The sequence below is a fragment of the Prionailurus bengalensis genome, chromosome D3 (assembly GCF_016509475.1).
Source record: "Prionailurus bengalensis isolate Pbe53 chromosome D3, Fcat_Pben_1.1_paternal_pri, whole genome shotgun sequence".
Taxonomy (NCBI): domain Eukaryota; kingdom Metazoa; phylum Chordata; class Mammalia; order Carnivora; family Felidae; genus Prionailurus; species Prionailurus bengalensis.
Window position 1 is genome coordinate 7,783,342 of NC_057356.1, and position 20,293 is coordinate 7,803,634.

General features: G+C 48.2%; 1 protein-coding gene and 1 long non-coding RNA gene across 4 annotated transcripts in view; one reads left to right on the top strand and one right to left on the bottom strand.

Annotated features, from left to right (window-relative positions):
* Nucleotides 1-8,125, bottom strand: LOC122470197. Of its 2 annotated transcripts, none has more exons than XR_006293857.1 (2): nucleotides 7,446-8,125; nucleotides 1-2,295 (listed from the first exon to the last, which is right to left on the bottom strand). It is a non-coding gene; the product is annotated as an uncharacterized LOC122470197 (long non-coding RNA). The 2 variants fall into 2 exon arrangements; XR_006293858.1 differs by lacking the exon at nucleotides 1-2,295 and adding an exon at nucleotides 4,670-4,992.
* A 46-nt stretch (nucleotides 8,126-8,171) lies between these two features.
* Nucleotides 8,172-20,293, top strand: part of KDM2B (lysine demethylase 2B) — a 125,376-nt gene continuing 113,254 nt past the window's right edge. The window contains exons 1-4 of one of the 2 annotated variants that reach the window (XM_043557525.1): nucleotides 8,172-8,703; nucleotides 9,771-9,915; nucleotides 12,880-12,958; nucleotides 14,244-14,290. In XM_043557525.1, coding sequence (XP_043413460.1) covers nucleotides 8,671-8,703; nucleotides 9,771-9,915; nucleotides 12,880-12,958; nucleotides 14,244-14,290 — 304 coding nt within the window. In that variant the 5' untranslated portion in view covers nucleotides 8,172-8,670. The remainder of the gene's footprint in view (nucleotides 8,704-9,770; nucleotides 9,916-12,879; nucleotides 12,959-14,243; nucleotides 14,291-20,293) is intronic. The other variant, XM_043557526.1, reaches the window with a different exon arrangement.

The window sequence follows — 20,293 nt, forward strand, 5'->3', positions numbered from 1 at the left end:
ACTGTTCACACATGAGTATTTTATTATAATTATGACAAGTATTCTGAATGGAAAGAGCTTTGTGCTAGGGTAAGCTGGGCAAACTTACCTGCTCTCAATTTGCAAGGGGTGGTCTCAGAGATCCCTCTCTTTGGGTTGGGGTAAGAGCCAACTGCCCACTCCATTTCAGAGCATCCTGGCCTCACCAGGGTGAAAGGCCTGCTCTGTGCCATGAATAGGTGCTATAGGGCGAAGAGCAGGCTTTCCTACAAAGGCTGCTCTGTGTAGGAATCTAGGAGGCACTCAATAAGTAATTGGTGAATTAATGAAGTGCATTTCAAGGCGAGTTAAAAAGCCACTGACTCCATTTGCAAAGGATGTTGTAATATGGCTAACTAGGACAAGAGAAAAATCTCAGTACTGTTACTCCTAGATTTCTGGAAGGGTGAGAAATTTGGGGACTAAGGGAGGCACAGTAGGGGTGCTGGACTTCCATTAGACGGCTACTTTTTTTTTTCTTTTTTTAAGTAGGCTTCACACCCAACATAGGGCTTGAACTCACCACCCCAAGACCAAGAGTTGCATGCTCTACTGACTGAGCCAGCCCAGGTACGCTTAGATATGTACTTTCAGAGTAGGTGTTGGCACTGTGCTAGGCAGGAGATACGTCCATGCATGAGGCAGACAGGGGCCCTACAGCCCCAGGGTTCCCAGTGTGCTGACAGCATAGGCAACACTAAGAAAATGTGATAAGTATTATGAGGGGGACAGGAAAGAGAAGATATCAAAGCTGGTTCCAAGAGGATAAGTAAGAGCTATGGAGAGGACGGCTGGCAGGAGAGACAACTCCTGGTGCACAGATCAGCAAATGCAAAGGTCTGGAGGAGAGAAAGCAGCTCTATTCAAAGAACCCAAAACAGTTGAGTGCGATCAGACTTTGAAGGCTTGTTGGGGAGAGAAGGTCGACTTCATTTTAATGAAGACACACACCATGCCTACCACCCTGTTACAGAACACTGGTTCATTCAATCCTCCTGTAGCTCTTATACGTTTGATATTATGACCCCCATTTTACAGATGGGATAACTGAGGCTCAGTTTGGGCACCTTGTGTGAGGTCATATAGCTCACTGGATTTGGGAATTTAGAATGTTCCTTTATGTAAATGCTCTTGTTCTAGCAGTTCCTTTTTATCCGAGGTAATGCGTGTAAAATATTTTTTCTGTAACAGACCCATGTCCACATGAGGCTTTTTAGTCCTCTTGCAGGGCTTCTGGCTCCATCCGGTTCAGCCTGCAGCATTCAGGGAGCCCAGGAAGGGGCAGTAATGAAAGCCAAAAGGCCCAATGGCCTCTCTTAAAATTCCCCTGTGTCTATTCTGGTTCCCTCTCTGGGGGCACCTCCAGATATTATCTTCTGCTAAATAGAGAGTTTGATTCTCAGAAGTTCCAAGACGTGGGAGGTTTAAAAAAAAATTGGCAAAATCAACAACTACAAAAACCCCTGCAGCAGCCTGAGCACAAAGAGTTTGAGTTTTGAACAAAGGGCAGGGTGAGACCCGAAAGTAAATGCTGACACATCCTCTCTCCAGCTGTGAACTGGGGGGTCTGAGGGCTGCTGCAAAGGTCATCGGTCTCTACATCTTTGGGGCAGGAAATGCAATTCAATCCTCTCAGTGACTGATTGCTCTGTGAGATTAATGGAATTGGCTCCAACACTGGTCGCTGTTCTGACAGCACAAAAAGTGAATCAGACTTCTCCCTTCCCCTCTCCTCCCACTAAGCAAGGTCAGCTGATTCCCAATTTTAAAAGTTCAAAACTTTTCTCCAGGAAATTTGTCCCTGGGTGTTCCTTTGTGGGGCGAAACTCTACCTGCTGGGCTGAGATCCAAAACGGACACTTGAAGTTCCGGGGAATCTTTCTAGGCTTTTCACCCATCCCTACTTCATCTTTCAAAATAAAATTGATGTTAAGGGCAAGATCGTCCCTGAAAGGGTTAACTGCCAGCCGGGCTGTCAGGCCCTCAGGGATTGGCAACCAACGACAATTTAGCATGATGAAGTAATGCTTGGAGTTTGATTTCCATTGGTTAATACACTTGTCCATCAATCCAAAGATGCAAGTTTTGAAAGTATCTTTGAACTTTTAGGACTCGCCTCCTGGAGTTAACCCCTTAATTAACTCACCTGTTATTTCCAAGTTTCCTTCAGATCCTCGCTCAGGGAGATGTAGAACTCTCGCAAAGTCTTCCCCAAATGCCCAAAGCCAGACGCTCAGGCTGTATGTAAGCTGCCCTGATACTTCAATCTACACGGGACTGGTTGGGGGCGGGGGGGGGGGGGGGAAGAAAAAAGAAAAAAAGAGAAAAGGTCTTTGGGAACTCCACTCACTTGAACAGAAAAACTACAGTATGCTGTTCCCCAAAGTATTTTTTAAATTGCGAAAGCAATACAAAATATGACAAAAATCCAGGATTTGGCAAAGTAGGAGGTGGATACGCAAGTCCTTGTTATATTTGGTATATTTATCTTCTATGCCTTTTTGTTTAAAATGTTTGATAAATTTACAAGGGCAAATAATATATGAGATAGTCCCTATATCACTCCCTCAAAGTTTTCTTCCCCCTTGGAAGTGATCAAACATAATGGCTTGTTGCTCCATTCAAGCTCTTTCTTCTTCTTTTTTAACTTAAAAGGGATCATAGCATATATGATATCCTGACTTTTTTATTTCTTAACCAATCTTGAACTGTTTCTGAATCACGACATTCAGATTTACTTCATCCTTAGCTAATATTTTAGAATGATGCAGTTCTCCAGACAATATATGGAAAGATCTCCAGATCATATTAAATGCAAAAAGAAAGAGGACAATGGGTAATATTTATGTGACATAATAATAATAATAATAACAACAACAACAACAGAAAAAGTATATAGAAGTGTGTAAATGCATAAACTATTTCTGCTAGGATACCCAAGAGACATACTAACAAGTTTTCTGGGGATGGGAGTATGGACAGGAGAAACTGGGTAGATGGGTGGGGATGGGGGAGAAAGACTTAAAGCCAGCCATTTAAAAAATTATTTTATTTTTAAGTAATCTCTACACCCAACATGGGGCTCGAATTCATAACCCTGAGATCAAGAGTCACATGCTCCACCCCCCAGAGCCAGCCAGGTACCCTTAGACTTGAAGCAATTTTAAAACAGTTGTTATTAAAAAAATTTTTTTTTTGAATGTTTATTTTTGAGAGAAAGAGAAAGAAACAGAGCGTGAGTGGGTGAGGGGTGGAGAGAGGGGGAGAGAACAGAATCTGAAGCAGGCTCCAGGCTCTGAGCTGTCAGCACAGAGCCCAACGTGGGGCTCGAACCCACGATCTGCAAGATCCTGACCTGAGCTGAAGTCAGATGCTTAACTGAATGAGCCACCCAGGTGCCCCCAAACAATTTTTAGATTGTGGAATATTTCATAAGTACAATCATATTTGTAAAATTTTAAAGAATACACTCAGGTGTTCACCATCCATATTAAGAAACAGGAAATCACCAGCACTTCTCCCTGTTCAGAGTTGAGTCTCTTCCTGCATTTTGTGTTAATCACTCATTTGCTTTTATTTATGCCTTATTGCTTATGTATATATGCCTAAACAATATTTATTTGGCTTAGATTTGCCAGATTTTGAACTTTATTGTCTTAAAAGATGAACAAAATGAAACTCCTAGGGCACCTGGGGGGCTCAGTCCAACTCTTGATTTTGGCTCGGGTCATGATCTCATGGTTTGTGGGACTGAGCCCCATGTCGGGCTCTGCCCTGACAGTGTGGAACCTGCTTGGGATTTTCTCTCTCCTTTTCCCTCAAAATAAATAAATAAACTTAAAAAAATAAAATAAAAGGAAAGTCCTGCCTGAGTAGGTATTATGGATACTACAACACAGAAAGTGAAATTGAATCTGTAAGATCTCAAATCAGGCAACTCTAATGCATACATGTGGTAAAAATGAAACGCTGTACCAAAGAATACATTTTCTTCTCTTTTCCAGGTTCTTTCCCCCATTTTTTGATTCTATTTATTTCCTGTACATACGAAAATCCTGTACATACGAAAGAATAAATGTAGATATAGATTTGTTCCCTTTGGTTGACATAGTGGTCAGCACAATTTGGTCAGCACAATTTGGTATTCCACATCTCATTGTTTCATGTTTAGGATGTCATGAAATACTCCCACATCAGTATATGTAGAACTACTTCGTTCTTCTTAATGTTTTGATAACATTTCATTGCACAGAAAAATGGTCCAAGGATTAATCAGCTCCCTTAGATCATATTCAGTCTTTTTCTTTTAAAAAATTTTTAATGTTTATTTTTGAGAGAGAGAGAACGCAAGAGCGAGAGCGCAGTGGGGGAGGGGCAGAGAGAGACACACACACAGAATCCCAAGCAGGCTCCAGGCTCTGAGCTGCCAGCACAGAGCCCAACGTGGGGCTCGAACTCAGGAGCTGTGAGATCATGACCTAAGCTGAAGTCGGAAGCTTAACCAACTGAGCCACCCAGGCGCTCCATATTCAGTCCTTTTCTGTTGCAAACAGGGTTACAATGGATTGCATCTTTGTGTTCCTGTCTATCAGCATGATACATATCAGGAAGTGGTTACCCATTTCTAAGGCTTCCTGCCCCATCACCAATAATCTGTCCTTGAGAAGTTTATTTGTCAGATCTGGGCAGGTGGGACAATCTTCTACCCAACTGGCATCCCCAGGCAGGCACGCAGAGTGACTGGTTGAAGGGCTAACACTCCAAACATTCACAATGTACCAGATGGCCCCTTCTAGGAAACCTTTGCAGACATCCCTTGTCCTCTCCCCCCACCTCATCATTCCAATAGTTCATTTTCTCAGGGTCCCTTCGTTCATTCCACAAATATTTCCAGAAGGTTGATTATGGAGACCCAGTGCCAAATCAGACTGTGAGGCAGCTTGGTAGGTGAGTTAAGACAAATTCTGGAAAACACTAAGATTGCACAGTCCAATAATGGTAGACACACCTACATACATACAGCTATTTATATTTTAATTAAGATTAAAAAATAATTTAACATTCACTTCCTCAATCTCACTACCTACATTTCAAGTGCTCAGTAGCCACATGTGGCTAGAGGCTGCTGTATTGGACAGCGCAGACATAGAATATTTCCATGACCATGTCCTAGGGGACAGCCCTGCAGAGAGGTATAGTAAATGGTAAAGGCTGTGAGCTCCGGATTCCTATAAGCCCTGGATGCAAATCTTGTCTCTGTTATTTTACAGCTGTAAAATTTGGGCAAGTAACCATAAAGGTGGTAAATTCTAGACTCTCCCTCATTAGGGTTTAGATGAGGATTCAAAGAAATAGCAACTGTGAGTACCTTTGCTTAAAGACATAGTAAGCATTCAAAAATCAGGAGTTCTTATAAAATCATGTATGAGTGTGAAAACAGCTTCAGTTTCTAACAGTTTGAAAATCTAAATTCTGGGGATTCCTAACTCCCTTTGGAGCTGTCTGTCCACTCCCTATGCAGCCTGGAGTATGTCTACAATCAGAGCTGGTTCTTCTGTATCCCCTCTGTCTTGAAGCACAGAGCTGCTCAATCAACCTTTGATGAATGAAGAAATGAATGAATGAGGCCAACACAGCCAGGATTTGACTGGGCCTTTTGTAAGAATGAGAAGGAGGGTCCGGGAAGTCATTATTACTAAGTTTCAAATACAACTGGCCTGCTCTTTTTTTTCCTGCAAGAAAAAGTACTTCTCTTGGAGAAGCACCTTAATCTTCCCTTCCCTCTCTCACCTACCTCCGGCTCCTCTGGGACAATTAGCCAACACCAGGAGCTCAAGGGTCTTGGCCCTTCCCCCTTTGGCCCAAAATAACCTCCTCCCCCACTTTGAGCAAATGCCTGGAATTCTTTCAAGGGGAGGACAAAGCCTTTCATCTGCCAATTACTGATAAAGGGAAAATGCAAATATGCTGGGGAAGGTGATCCATCAAGGACCCAACATTTATTGAGTGACCACTTAGGACCAGGCGGTAGGGTAGGCTTTCTGGGGGAGTCCAAGGGGAACAAACCCAGGCTGGCCCATTCTTCTTTCTGGTCTGTAGTTTCCTTATGGTTTGTAAAGGGAAGGGATTAAATTAGGTGACTACTCAACCCCTTTCCATTCTGACAGGCGAGGACCTCCCCTTTGGGGTGATATATGGACTTAACTGTTTTTGCAGTGAGGTGCCTGCCATCGGATCTTTTCCTGACACCAGACTTTGGGGACACCATGAGGCCACATGGGGAGAGAGAGAAGGGTCTATGGGAGGAAAGGAGAATCAGGATCAAGCATTCTATTTCGCTTTTACCTTATTGCACTTAACTTCCTTTTCTTGACCCTCCAGCCCGGACACGCTCCTTTGAACATGTTCATTTCATTATGTGGGAGTAAGGAAGGTGGTCAATATCCAAAAAACCATGAGATGGCAGAACCAGGCTCTGGTTTGAGCCCCGCCAACTACATTTACAAGCTTGTGAGCTTGGGTGAGTGATTTTGCCTTTCTGAGACTCAGTTTTTCTTGGTAATGTGAGGAATAACCAGACTATTACCCTTCAAGGGGTCTTGTGTGAAAGAGAAGCAGATAAATTGGTTCCTGGTTCTTGACAGGGGCTGAAGGCTAACCCCTTCTCACTCACACTGAGCTAACCTGGGCGATTTCAGTCTGGAAACAAATTTTGATATTTGCCATCTAGTGGACTGGGATTAAAACAAACTTCAAAGAGCAGTTTTTGGGGGTGGGTATTAAAGAATATAGAAAGTTAGGACAGGAAACTTTAAGGTGAGTGAGGGGGAAGATATCTCTTAGGGTGACCAATCCAGGGCTGATAGTTCACATCCGATCTCTGATGGGGAAGCCACTTCCTCTCCACACCTCTCTGTCTGAATGGAGTGTTGACTGGGGACCATATGGGGGCAGAGGAAATCATCCAGATTGATAATTTCTCTGAGCCTCAGTTTTTCAAAATTACTTGCTCCAACTATCCTACAGGGGCTAATGGCAGAAATAAAAAATATGGGAAGATTTTTTTTTTTTTTTTGCAAAGCCTGCCAGGAGCATCTGTAATGTTCCTTTATTGTAGCCCTGGTGCCATGTGGTTACCCCAAAGATCAGGCCTAGTTGGGCTAGAGAAATGTTTAGGGCCAGCTTTTCTCATCATCAAAGTCTAACTGACTATTACTGTTCATAATGGAATTACAGGACAGCACATTTAGGATTACAGTTTTGGGGGTGGCCATGGCCAACCAGGTATATTGACAGAAAGCAGGAGAGTGCCAGTACCTCTGCCAAGAATCCCTACAGGATTAATCGAGGGGCTCCCCAAGTTCCCCACACCCCATCCCAGAGCTTTCCACCGACTTTTCTCTTATAATCGGCCAATGAGGGCTTACCCTTCGCCTGCTTGCCAGCTGCGTTAGGAGGCGCCAGATCCGATTCTCTTCGGTATTTCACTCCTGAGCATCTATTTCCTTCTCTTGGCGAGCGCAGGGACCTTTAAAAACTGTCCAACTTGTGTTCCAGGGCTCGTCGCCTAGTAAAGGACTCCACAGACGCGGGCAGGATGAATGAATGAAATGCAACGTCTTCCGGTCAGCTCGGGTCTGAAAAGGCTCTGGTCTGGCTGTTATTTCCTGTACCTGCGTGTGTGTGGGTCCGTATCTTTGAGTCCGGGAGTTTAAAAGTTATGCAGTCCGTACAGGTATGGAGCTGCGCTAATTTCTTCCTGAGCCCCCAAATGCCTCCTGCACATGGCAGGTCCGCATATAGGGGTCTGGAGAGGATCGCCACCCCCGGCACCCCCCCCCCAAAAAAAAACAAGACATGCAGCAGAAAAAACAATTATATATACAAAGCTCTTTGAATTTGGGTCGGCCACGTAGGTAATGGGATGGGGTGGATGAAGGAAGAGGAAGAGGGGTGGCCCGTGGGGGCCGTGGGCAATGGGGGCAGGAATTGAGGTGGGGGGTCGTTTTGGGGGGTGCCAGGCCTCGGGGGCTTTCTAGCCAGCAAGCTCGGCTTGCATTTCCGCGCCTCCCGCTGAGGCCAGCCGTGCAAATCTGCACCTCCCTCCCCACCCCCTCCTCCTTCCCTCCCTCCCTGCCCCGCCATCTCCGGGATGCGCCCGCCGCCTGCAACTCAGCCCTCCAAAAGTCAGCTCTGCACACAACTCCCGGGCGGCGGCGGCGCCTGCGTGCAAGGCGCACTCGTGACCCAACAACAAAACAGCGATGCCAGGGCGCTAACGGCGCCCGGTGCCTCCCGGGCGCCCTCCCCGCCCCTCACCTCCTCGGGCAGCCGCCCCCGCCCCCCCCATCCCGGGCCGACTGCCCCCTCCACTAGCCCGGCCGCGGGCTCAGAGCGCGATCGGCAACAATGTTTACGTTCCGGGGATTATGACGTCGACGCCTCCCCCCCCACAACTGCTGAAAATGGTTTCCTAGGACTTTGCAAACGGATCTGCTTAAGTGTTGGTGCAAAACTTTGTAGATCTCGGCTCTGGCTTGCTTTATTTATTTATTTTTTGGTTTGTTTTCTTTGGTCTTCCCTCCTTCCCCCCTCCGCCAAAATGCAGGGGGCAGGAGTGTTGACAATTAATTGGTGAACTCTCCTAAAAAAATGGAGGCAGAGAAAGACTCTGGAAGAAGATTGGTGTGTAGCTTTTTTTTTTTTTTCCAAATCTGTATCTGGTAATGATAGATCTATTTTTTTTTGTTGTTGTTGTTGTTTCTTGCTGCCTTTTCTTTCCTTTTCTGTATTTTGCAAGAGGACCGGAAAAAAATATAATAAATTGCATGCAAAAGGAAGCAAGCAGCTTACTCCTCCAGTCCCTTGTGAGGCTCAGAGTCTCAGACACTTAAGTGGGGAGGTGGTAGAGGGGAAAGGCGTGGAGAGGGACTGAGCGGGCTCGGGGTTCGCCCGGAATCTGGGGGGCTGCAGGGCCCGGCGCTGGGCGGTCGAGGGAGGAGGCAGGGGATGCGGGGAGTGGTGGGGGAGTCTCCTTAGGAAGTGAGTGTGCGCGCGCGCTTGTGGGGAGATGAGGCAGCTGCTGGTGCGTTTTGGGGTCTACGATGGGAGCTTTGTGGCGGGCCGTCTGCCTCTCCCCCTCCCAAGCCCCGACCTCCCCCTCCACCTCTTCTTCTAGCATTGGCGGGCGGTCGGCGGGGGTGGCTGGGGTCTCAGCCCTTCCATTTCAGCTTTCCAGCTTCCCGAGTAGCTCGGGGGCGGCTCCAGTCTTAGAAATGCCGCCGGCCCCCGGTTCCGGCTTCCCGGCTCTGCCGCCGCGGCCGCCCGGGCTGCTGTTAGCGCCGAGCGGGGCGCTGCGGCGGCTCCTCCCGGGGCCTACAAATGCCCCGCCAGCCCGTGCGCGGAGCCCCCTTCGCGGGTTACATAACCAGGCTCCCGGCCGAGTGGGCAAAACTCAACACCTATCGGGGGTGGGGGGGGCAAGGGAGAGCCCCCCAGATGTCCTTTCCATGGCCTCCAAAGATGCAGGAGGGGAGTGCCCTGTACAGGGCACAGCCGGTCCCCGGGGGTGCGGGCCCCTCTCGTTATCCCGATTTTCAGCATCTTTGGCATTTGCGCAAAGTTGCTCGGTTCGCAATGGTGGGGTGCGGGGGGCGCGCGACTCCTGCACCTGCTTGAGCTGGGCCTAGGGTAAGAGACGACCCCCAGTCCCCCCAATAATGCCTCGGGCTCTCTGGTTTGGGTCCCTGCAGCGCCCGATTGACCGCCAGAGATACGACGAGAACGAGGACTTGTCGGACGTGGAGGAGATCGTCAGCGTCCGCGGCTTCAGCCTGGAGGAGAAGCTGCGCAGTCAGCTGTACCAGGGGGACTTCGTGCACGCCATGGAGGGCAAAGGTGAGGCGCCCCCTCCTCGGGCCGCGCTCCGCGCCGCGGGCCGAGCGCACGTGGGGAGGGAGCTGCCGGTGGCTGGGTTCGTATTTCGCGCCCGCGTCCCCCATTCCAGGGGATCCGGTGACGAAACGAGGCCGAGCACTGGGGGGGTGGGGTGGGGTGGCGAAGGAGGAGGGCAGGCGGGAACGGGAGCCGGGCGTGGGCCTAGACCCGGCCCGCGCCCACAGTGGGCCCCAGGGTGGGCAGAGCCAGGGGACTGGTGGTCAGAGGGACTTGGGGACTGACGGGTGGGCCCAGGGAGGGCGGGTGCGCGGCATTCTACCCCTCCCAGAGCCAGCTCAGCTCCTTGTAGCTGCGTGAGGTGCGGCTGCCTGTCTGGGAGAGGGGCTGGGGTGTCCCAGGGACATTGTGATGAGAGTCCCCCTAGGCCCGAAGCCTCCCAAACCCCGTCCTATTTCGGGCCGTGCCGGTTAGGAGCTGGTGCTGGGGATGCTCTGGTTGCTGAATGATGCCTCCTCAGCCCCTGGGATCTGCAGAACCTCATAACCTTCTGGTCTCTGCCAGATTTGAGCAGAGGCTGGGTCAGTTCAGAGCTGTTGTCTGGAGCCCCCAGTTATGTTTGAGGCCTCTGGCCCTTCAGCCTTGACAGCTTGAAGTGGGGACTGGGGGTAAGAGAGTTCTACCCCCTCAGGCTTCAGGCTGAGATCCCTGACCACCGGAGTTTGAAGTGAAAACTTGGGGTAGCCCTCTGGGGAACCAAGTCTCTTCTCAGACTGAGACTTCGAGAGTTCTGTCCCTTGTAGGCCCTGCCAGTCTAGAGGAGAAGTTGGGGAAGCCTCTGGGGTTTTGGGGTGCCACCCTGAGATCTTCACGGCCTGAGTTTCTCCCTGGCTCTAGTATTAGAAAGGTGTCTGTGGTGTCCCGCCAAGGTTGGGGTGATGCTCTAGCTTGGTCTGAGACTTCCAGAGGCCCTGTGTGACCTCTGGCTCTGCCTGTGGGGTTGGGGCTTTGGAGATACCCCTGCCTACCTAGTTATTTCCCTATGCTCTCTGGGGTTTCTAAGTTTGTTTTTTTCCTCTCAGATACTCAAGTTTCCTTTATAATACACCATTTCCATTTTGTTGCTCCCCCCCCCCCCCCCCATCCACCTTGGAAAACCCTACCATCCCTCAGTGAGCTGATAACAGGGGAAGGGCCTCCCCCTCCAGGTTCTGGTTGAGTGGCTGGGGCTGTAGGTTAGCCCCCAGATGAGACAGTCCTGGCTTTGCATTTTTGAAGTTTCTCCTTTGTGCCCACTGCTTCCTGGGGTTCAGTGGTAGGGGGTAGTTGTTGGGGGAGGGAAGAAGAACTTTCTTCCAGCCTGCCAAGTCTTAAGAACATTGCATATGCAGGCAGACAGTCTGGGGGGGAGTGTGGGGGGGGGGTGGAGAACTAGTCTCAACTACATTTAAATTTCCTTAGCACAAATGGGATTTTAATTCCTCTCGTTTCCTTCTCATTTTGAGTTTGGTGAATCCTATGAGAAAACGACATGCAAACTCTTCCTAGTTATTTGTGAAGAATTCTCAGCCCCAAATCTGAGTGTTTTCTCAAGCTCTTTTGAGGAAGTTGAAGCTGAGGAGGGGGGGTGGTTGGAGCTGGGTTTTGGGTGTGGGCGTGTAGGAGGTGGATTCCAGCTAGGGAGAGTCCTTAAATCTGCTGTCCAGGCTCTTTTCAAAGGAGAGGGTCCTTGCGTTTTGGTAGTTAATTCAGATCTGGCCCCAAAATTCGAGGGAGGAGCTGAGAAACAGAAGGAGCCCTTAGCCTGGATTCAAAGTAGAAGCTTCTTAAACTTCTCTGCCTTTAAATCCTTAGGAATCCCCATTCACTGTGAGCCCCTGGGGATCTGAGCTGCTAAGGTCAGGGCTTTCCCCAGCTCTGGTTTTGTTCTCTCCCTCTGCTCTGAGCAGGGTTGCCTTGGCCTCCTCCCCCACCAAGCTGCCCTGGTGAACCGTTTGCCTGGGGCAGGGGCTTCAGTGGCCTGTGATCTCTCTTCTGACTGGCCAGGGAGGGCTTGTGCCCTTGTGGAGTGCCTTGGTTCACCTGAGGCTTTGGGGATGTGATGGTTTATCTCCGCTTCCCTCAACTCCCTATTTAGGGATAGGGAAGGTTGGGTCAGATCCCCTGGTTTTGGAACTCGAAGAACATAGAAACTAAGGCCTCCTTCATTCTCCAGGGCTTTCGTTAAGGGTTTTGGGGTCTACGCTAGACAAACCCGGGACAGAAAACTACCTTGTGAATTTTCTTTGGGCCTCAGCGTGCCCTCTTCACACAGCCTTCACCTGGGGAGCATTCTGCTCTGTTACCCAGTTGAAGCAAGTATTGTGATAGCTGCAGCAGAATTTCACTATTAAGACAACAAAGCTGTGCCCAGTTCTCTAGTTATTTTGGCACCAAATACACAGTTTCCAGGGAAACCAGCTTCCCCCCCCCCTCCCCTTCACTATGCAGGATATTACAATAAGATCTTCCCTGATGCTCAGCTACAATGAGAACTCTCCTCCCAGCCTCCTCTCTGGGGCTTCAGATCCTCCCAGGTGGTATTCTTCAATTTTGCACTGCCTTTACTTTCTGAGCTCAGCTTGGGGTGCGTTTCTCTGTCCCTCTTTCTCAGCGATCTGGGGCCTTTTTCTGTGCGGGGCTCTTTCATGAGTCTCCTTCCCCACCCTCCCTGGCCTTGGGCTGCTCATTGACAAGTTCTGACCCGTGGGGCATGCAGGGAATGACTGAGTAGGCAGAGGAGCTGATAGTTGGCCTGGCTTCTCCTGGGCTGTGCCTGCTCCATTTCCTTGTCATTTTACGGGGAGCTTTGCCCTAGAGCTGGTGCCTGCATCGAATATAACCATGTCTTTCCTCTGACCAACTGATCGTGGTTCATTTGCTCCCTCATGACTTAACCAACCTGTTTTAATTCTAATATCCAAACAGATTTCAACTATGAGTACGTGCAGAGAGAAGCTCTCAGGGTTCCCCTGATATTTCGAGAAAAGGATGGACTGGGGATTAAGTAAGTTGCTGAAACTAATTGCTTCTTCCCATGTCTCACTCCCTTACAGTTTATAGTTTGGGATGGATTTCCTGAGCCCTCCTCCCCACCTCTCATCACAGAGAAGGATCTTTCTTCACTACCTGGGGATAGAATCTCTTTGTTCAAAGCCTGAAAAAGGGGAAAAACTCTCCAAAGACTGATCTTTTTCAGGGAATTTGGGCAGAGACGACAGAGGGTACTTGAACAGTGTTCACTTCTTTCCCTGACCCATCACAGTTAACGTCCAGCGACTTTCTAAAGAGAACGTAGTACTCCCCAAATTGGGAAACTGAGGCAGGGCCTGAGCTGTGAAGGGATTGGCCAGTCTCTAACTCCAGAGGCAGGGTACCTAGATACATATTGTTCTACTCTGGACTCCCACTACGTGGGAAATTGGTCCTTTTCTGTGGAGGGCATGTTTCCTAGGTTGCCAGGCTCCTTGCCTCCTCTTTCTCTGCCCCAGCACCTGCCTCCCCAACTGTGTGTTGTTTGGTTTCCATTCTCTTTGAGATCTGTCAGAGCTCCAGGTGGGGTGGGGGAGACATCCTACATCCGGGAGGAAGGCTGGAAGAACAGGTTTCCGCCCCTTGGGCTGGGGTGGAGAGGAGGCTGTGGGTGGCATCCCAGCTTGCCTCCCTCTCCAGCATCTACTGCCAGGCTCGCTCAAGAGTCTCATTCCCAGGGTAGAAATCAAACCTCTGGCGTCACTGTGAATTAATAGTGAATGTCAGCACAGTCATTATGGCCTATGTTACCAAATTCCCGGAGTTGGAATGATGTGTCTTTTTTTTTCCCCCTTTGAACTTAAAGGGATCCCTCCAACCCTCCATAGAACTCCTTTTTATGGAGATTGTTTGCTAGGGGAAGAGACAAAGAGAGGGCTGCTGACCCTAAAAGAAAGCAGGTGTTTGAATGCCTAGCTCTAGGACTTACCTTTGACACCACAATTCAGTCTTCCCCTGAAAAGTGGGGTGGACAGTGGATGTCTCATCCACTTTTCTGTGGCAGTGCTGAATTCCTACTGGGGAGAGTGAGGGAGTTTGGTTTGCCTACTGGAGTGAGGAAAGGGCTCGATGGTTGGAGAGTGACCCTCTCTGGGGGCACTCACTGGTCTATCCCCCTCCCTCTGGATTATCTCATTCTGGGTTCCCCAACTGAGAGCCAGGGAACCCTCTTGGAAAAATGGTTTCCCCCTGCCCCAGAGTTGGGTCTAACTCTGTTGTTTCTGGCTTCTCAGCAAATATCTGTGCTTCTCTTTTTCCAGGATGCCTGACCCTGATTTCACAGTCCGAGATGTCAAACTCCTAGTGGGTAAGTTGCTCACTGTGTGTGCAGCTCAGAGATGCCGAAGTTGGGGGGGGGGGAGGGAAAAGAGGCAGAGGTCTTTGCCACCCTCCTGTTTAGATTTTTAACTGCCTCTGAAAAGAAAGTCCCCGTGGGAGGAGGCAGGAGCAGGTGTGAGCTGCAACCGTCTCATTCCGGAGAACAGGTCAGATTGCAAAGTCATAAGAAGCTGTGTGAGAGGGTGTTGGCCAGTGCACAGTTTTATGAGGGCTGATTTGGACCCTAGCCTCCATCACAACACAATCTTAGATTTCTCCTTTGCATTGTTTGGGGCTTGCTGGGTAAACACTGGGTGCTTTGTGACCCCTGAAAGACTTTCAGACTTTGGAGGGGAGGGATCCTGCTTCCTGCTTCCTCAGGGTTCTGGACAGGTCTAGGGTGGGGTTTGCCACTGAGTACCCAGCATATGCTTATTAACTCCCCGAGCACCTGCCGAGTGTGCTCTGCAGAGTGATCACTTAGTGCTCCAGACTCCTGACCTGGCATTTCAGATGTTACAGGACGTCCTTCAATAAATCCATTCTTTCCAGAAGTGTTTCTCAAGTAGCTCCTTCATGGCAGGCAAGTTCAGAGCTGTGAACATGACAGACAAGATCCCTGTCCTCTTGGTTGGAGCGATAGGCAACAGACAAGTAAATAGTTTTTAAAAATCGATACCTTTTTGGAAGATGATAAGGCCTATGAAGAAACAAGGCAGGGTAATGGGCTGTGTCTTAGATGGGCTGGTCAGAGAGGGCCTGGGGTGTGTGTGTGTGTGTGTGTGTGTGTACATATGGACAGAAGCCTGACTGATGAGAAGCCAGCTGTGGGAAAGAACATTTCAGATTGAGGGATAGGCCAGGTCAAAGGCCAGAAGGTGGGGGACGAGTGGAGTAAGGGGGAAAGGGGAAAAGGGGAGAGGTCACAGGGCCAGAGCCATGTAGGGCATTACAGGCCCTGGTGGGGAGTTTGGGTTTGGCTCCCAGTGTGGTGGGAAGCCCTGGGGAGTTTTAAAGTGGGGTGAAGGGGGTAGACATGCAGTCTGATCACTCTCTTTGGGAGAGGTTTAAAAACACTTTTAATTAACATAAAATTCATAGGCCGTAAAATTCACTATTTAACCACTTTGGAGTGTACAACTCAGTGCTTTTAGTACGTTCACAAGGTTGTGCAGCCATCGCCATGATATGATTTCAGAATCCTATCACCTCTAAAGTCAGCCCTGTACCTCCCAGTTCTCTGCTTTCAACTCCCAACAACCAGGGATGTGCTTTTTGCCTCCATGGGTTTGTCTGTTCTGGACATTTCGTGGAAGTGGAATCATATAACATGTGGCCTTTTGTGATTGGCTTCTTTCACTTAGCATCGTGTGTTTGAGGTTCATCCATGCTGTAGCAGGTGTCAGTGCTTCATTCCTTTTTTTTTTTTTATTTATTTTTGAGAGAGAGAGAGGGAGAGAGAATGAGTGGGGGAGGGGCAGACAAAGGGGGACAGAGGATCTGAAGTGGGCTCTCTGCTGTCAGCACAGCAGACATGGGGCTCCAACCCACAAACCCACAAACCTGGAGATCATGATCTAAGCTGAACTTGGACACTTAACTGACTGAGCCACCCAGGCGCCCCAGTGCTTGGTTCCTTTTTATGGCTGAATATGATTCCAGTGGACGTGTGTGCATAGACCACATTTTGTTTATCCATTCATCAGTTGGTGGACATTTTGCTTGTTTCTCTCTCTGTTATAGATAATGCTGCCATGAATATTTGTGTACAAGTTTTTGTGTGAACACATGTTTTCATATCTGTTGGGTCTACACCTAGTTAATTGGGTCATATGTTAACTTTATTTAACCCGAGGAACTGCCAGACTTTTTCAAAGCAGCTGCACCACTTTACATTCCCATTAGGAATGCAGGAGGGCTCCAATTTCTCCACATCCTCGCCAAACCTTGTTATTGCCTGTCCTTTTTTTTTTTCTGTTTTAATCTTTTTTTTTTTTAAGTTTAAGTAGGCTCTATGCCCAACATGGAGCCCAACATGGGGCTCAAACTCAAGACTCTGAGATCGAGACCTGAGCTGAGCTTAAGAATCGAACATTTGGGGCACCTGAGTGGCTCAAGTTGTTTAAGTGTCTGACTTGAGCTCGGGTCATGATTTTATGGTTCGTGGGTTCCCACATTGGCCTGCTTCAGTTTCTGTGTCTCCCTCTCTCTCTGCCCCTCTCCTGCTCATACTCCATTTCTCTCTGTGTCTCAAAAATAAACAAACATTAAAAAAAAAAAAAGAGTCGGATGCTTAATAGACTGAGCAACCCAGGCATCCCTGCCTTTTTTTTTTTTTTTTTTTTAATGTTCATTCATTTTTGAGAGACAGAGCGGAGGCAGGGGTGGGGCAGAGAGAGAGAGAGAGGGAGACACAGAATCCAAAGCAGACTCCAGGCTCTGAGCAGTCAGCATAGAGCCTGACGTGGGGCTCGAACCCACAAACCGCAAGATCATGACCTGAGCCGGAGTTGGACACTTAACCAACTGAGCCACCCAGGCACCCTAGGACATAATTTTTTTTAAAGCTGGATTCTAGAAATGCTGAAGGAAGTGAACATCACAGCAGAAGCAGCAGACTTTCTGACCCTGTGCAGAAGATGGCATGATGGACCCCCAAAATTAAGTCTTGGCACATATGACTCATTCTGGGGCCGCAACCCCACCCTACCCTTTGCTGCTGGACAACCTTAGTTTGAGGCCCACCTCTGCCAGTTGACTGATTTGGGGCATGCTGCTTAATCTACCTAAGGCTCTGTTCCCTCATCTGCAAAATAGATCTAGTAGTAGAATCTGCCTCAGTGGAGGATTCTAGAAGAGAATGAATGAATGCTTGGCATTTCGTTGGCAGACGAGTGCTTGATGAATGGTCCCTGTTATTATTTATTATAAAGGAAGGCCATGGATGTGATAAAATTCTCTTTTTTATTTTATTTTATTTTTTGAGAGAGAGAGAGAGAGAGCAGGGGAGGGGCAGAGAGAGAGGGAGAGCAAGAATCCCAAGCAGGCGCCACACTGTCAGCGCAGAGCCCAATGTGGGCTCTAACTCATGAACCATGAGATCATGACCTGAGCCGAAATCAAGAGTTGGATGCTTAACTGAATGAGCCACCTAGGAGCCCCGATAAAATTCTCTTTATGAGCAAGGATGAAAGCTAGATTCTCAAGTCTGAGGTTCAGGCGACATCAGAGTCTTAGTAATGTTGCTCTTGGCCCTTTTGAGGAACTTAAAAGCCCTTTGCAGTTTTATTTTGCTGTAGTCATTTCCAGGCTTCTACTGCTTTCTTTGCACCTCATTTGTCTGGTTGTTGAAGCAAGAGGACTCAATTAGATGGTCCTCATGTCCTTGCCAGCTCTCGAAAAGTCTGGGATGGCAAAGAAGGCAGGAATAGTGATACCTACACCCTATCTCTCTTGGCATTTCTGTGATGATCAAATGGATTGATGGGTATTGAAGTGCTTTGTGAAGATATAGTGTGTTCCATGCAGTTAGCATGGGGTATTATGCCCATTTTAATCTCTGAGAGTGCACGCAGGCTTCCGGGGAGCAGCAAAAGGGCACATACTTCACAGTGACATAAATGGCAAATGTAACTCAAGCTGGCCTAAGCAAAACAGAATTCACTGGCTTACATAATAGGTGTAGAGTGTGACCTTCAGGCACGTCTACATCTAGGTGTTCCAAGAAGATCTTGAGAGGTTGACTCTTATTTTTCCTTTCTGCTTCCCTCTTTGGCTTCCTCTTTCTGCTTCATTCTTGGGCAAGCTTCTCCCCATGTGGTGGCAAAGATGGTGAGCCAGCAGCTCTGGCTTTATCCTGCCAGCTCAGGTTCTCCTTCCCCGACCCGCCAGTCGTTCCATCAAATGTCTCTGGATTGGCTCTGATGGCTTTAGCAGCACCCCACCCCTGGAACTGGCGGCTGGGGTCAGCTGCAGCACAAGCAAGTGATGTGGGAGTGGGGAAGGGGTGATTATCCAGGGTTGCTGGGCGACATTAACATGTCCCAAATGTAAATAGGAGTTCTGCCTTGGAAGGTAGGGTATGGGGAAGGCTGCGCCAACCCTGTCAGTGTGGGATCTCACCCTCTGTCTTCTAGACTCTTGCCCCCTCCCCAGGCCTCATACCTTGGGAGGCAACTGTTCTAGAAGGGGCCAGCTATTGAGGCACCGGTTGTAGCCACAGATTCTTCTCTAATGCCGTAAATCAGGCTTTGATCTATCAGCCCCATTTATATGCCTTCTGGGAATTCAGATACCTGGTCTCCATTCCTAACTCCTCGCCTTTAAAAACAAAAAAGGCACTTTGCATTTTTAGGACACGGTACACTTTAAAAAAAAAAAGGCTTTTTACGGAAGTATAATGTACATATAGAAAAGTGCACGTATGATAACCATACATCTTGATTAATTTTGACAAATTGAATGTACTATGGTCACTGGCACTCCAGAATCAACCCCTGTGTCCCTATCCAGTCACTGCCCTCCATTGTCATCCTGGCTTCTAGCAGTGTGGATGAATTTCGCCTGTGTTCATCATACTTTATGACAGTGGAATCAGGCAGGCGTCCACTTTTACTTTCAACTTCTTTTGCTCAGCTTGGTGTTTATAAGACTCATCGATACTGTTGTGTATAGTTGTAGGTGGTTTATTTTCATTGCCGTAGTTTTCTGTTGTGTGACTATTTCCCTCTGTATGTATTCATCCTATTATTATTATTGTTGTTTATTTTTTGTAAGTAGGCTTCACGCCCAGCACAGAGCCCAATGCGGGGCTTGAACTCATGACTCTGAGTTCATGACCTGAGTTGAGATCCAGAGTCAGATGCTTCACTCACTGAGCCACTCAGGTGCCTCTATTCATTCTCTTATTAATGGGCACTCTGATAGCTGCCAGTTTAAGGCTGCTGTGAACACCCCGGGACATGACTTTTGGTGAACAGATGGGTGCATTTTAGTCGGGCATATACCTAAGAGTGGAACTGTTTGGGTCACAGGGTATGAGCATGTGTTTAGCTTTAGTAGACACTGTCAGTAACTGTCCACAGGGCTTGGTCTGCTTCTCATTGCTCTGCATCCTCACCAAGAGTTCATGTTTCCATCCTTTTTTTTTTTTTTTAAAGTAGGCTCCACACCCATCACGGAGTCCAATTCGGGACTTGTACTGACGACCCTGAGATCAAGACCTACCTGAAATCAAGAGTCAGACAGTTAACCAACTGAGCAACCTAGGCTTCCCTTTCCATCCTTTCCATTTTTTTTTTTTTTTTTTTTGAGAGACAGCGCAAGTGAGCAAGGAGAAGAGAGAAAGAGAGAGAGTCCCATGAGGGGAGAGAGAGAGAAAGAGAAGCGGGGCTCACCCTGGGCTTGTGTTTTACCCAAAGCAGGGCTCCAGCTTACCCGATGTGGGACTTGAACTCACGAACTGTGAGATCATGACCTGAGCCGAAGTCAGATGCTTAAGGACTGAGCCACCCAGGTGCCCCATCCTTTTAATTTTAGTCACACTTCTGTGCTGGAGGGAGTATAGTTTTATCACATGGTGGTTTTAGTTTGCATTTCTTTAATAACTAATGAAATTGCACTCTGTTTCATATGTTTATGTGAGCTGTCTGATCAAGTCTTTTCTCCATTATTTTGAAGGGTTGTCTCTTGTTGATTGTAAGAAGTATTAGTTTGCAAGGGCCGCCATGATGAAGTACCATAGACTGGATGATTTAAATAACAGAACATTTTTTTAAAGTTTTTAGATGTTTATTTACTTATTTTGAGAGAGAGAGAGAGAGAGAGAGAGAGGGAGCAAGCATGAACAGGGGAGGGGCAGAGAGGGAGGGAGAGCTAGAATCCCCAGCAGGCTCCGTGCTGTCAACACAGAGCCCAACACAGGGCTCAAACCATGAGCTGTGAGATTGTGACTTGAGCCAAGATTAAGAGTCTCACGCTTAGCTGACTGAGC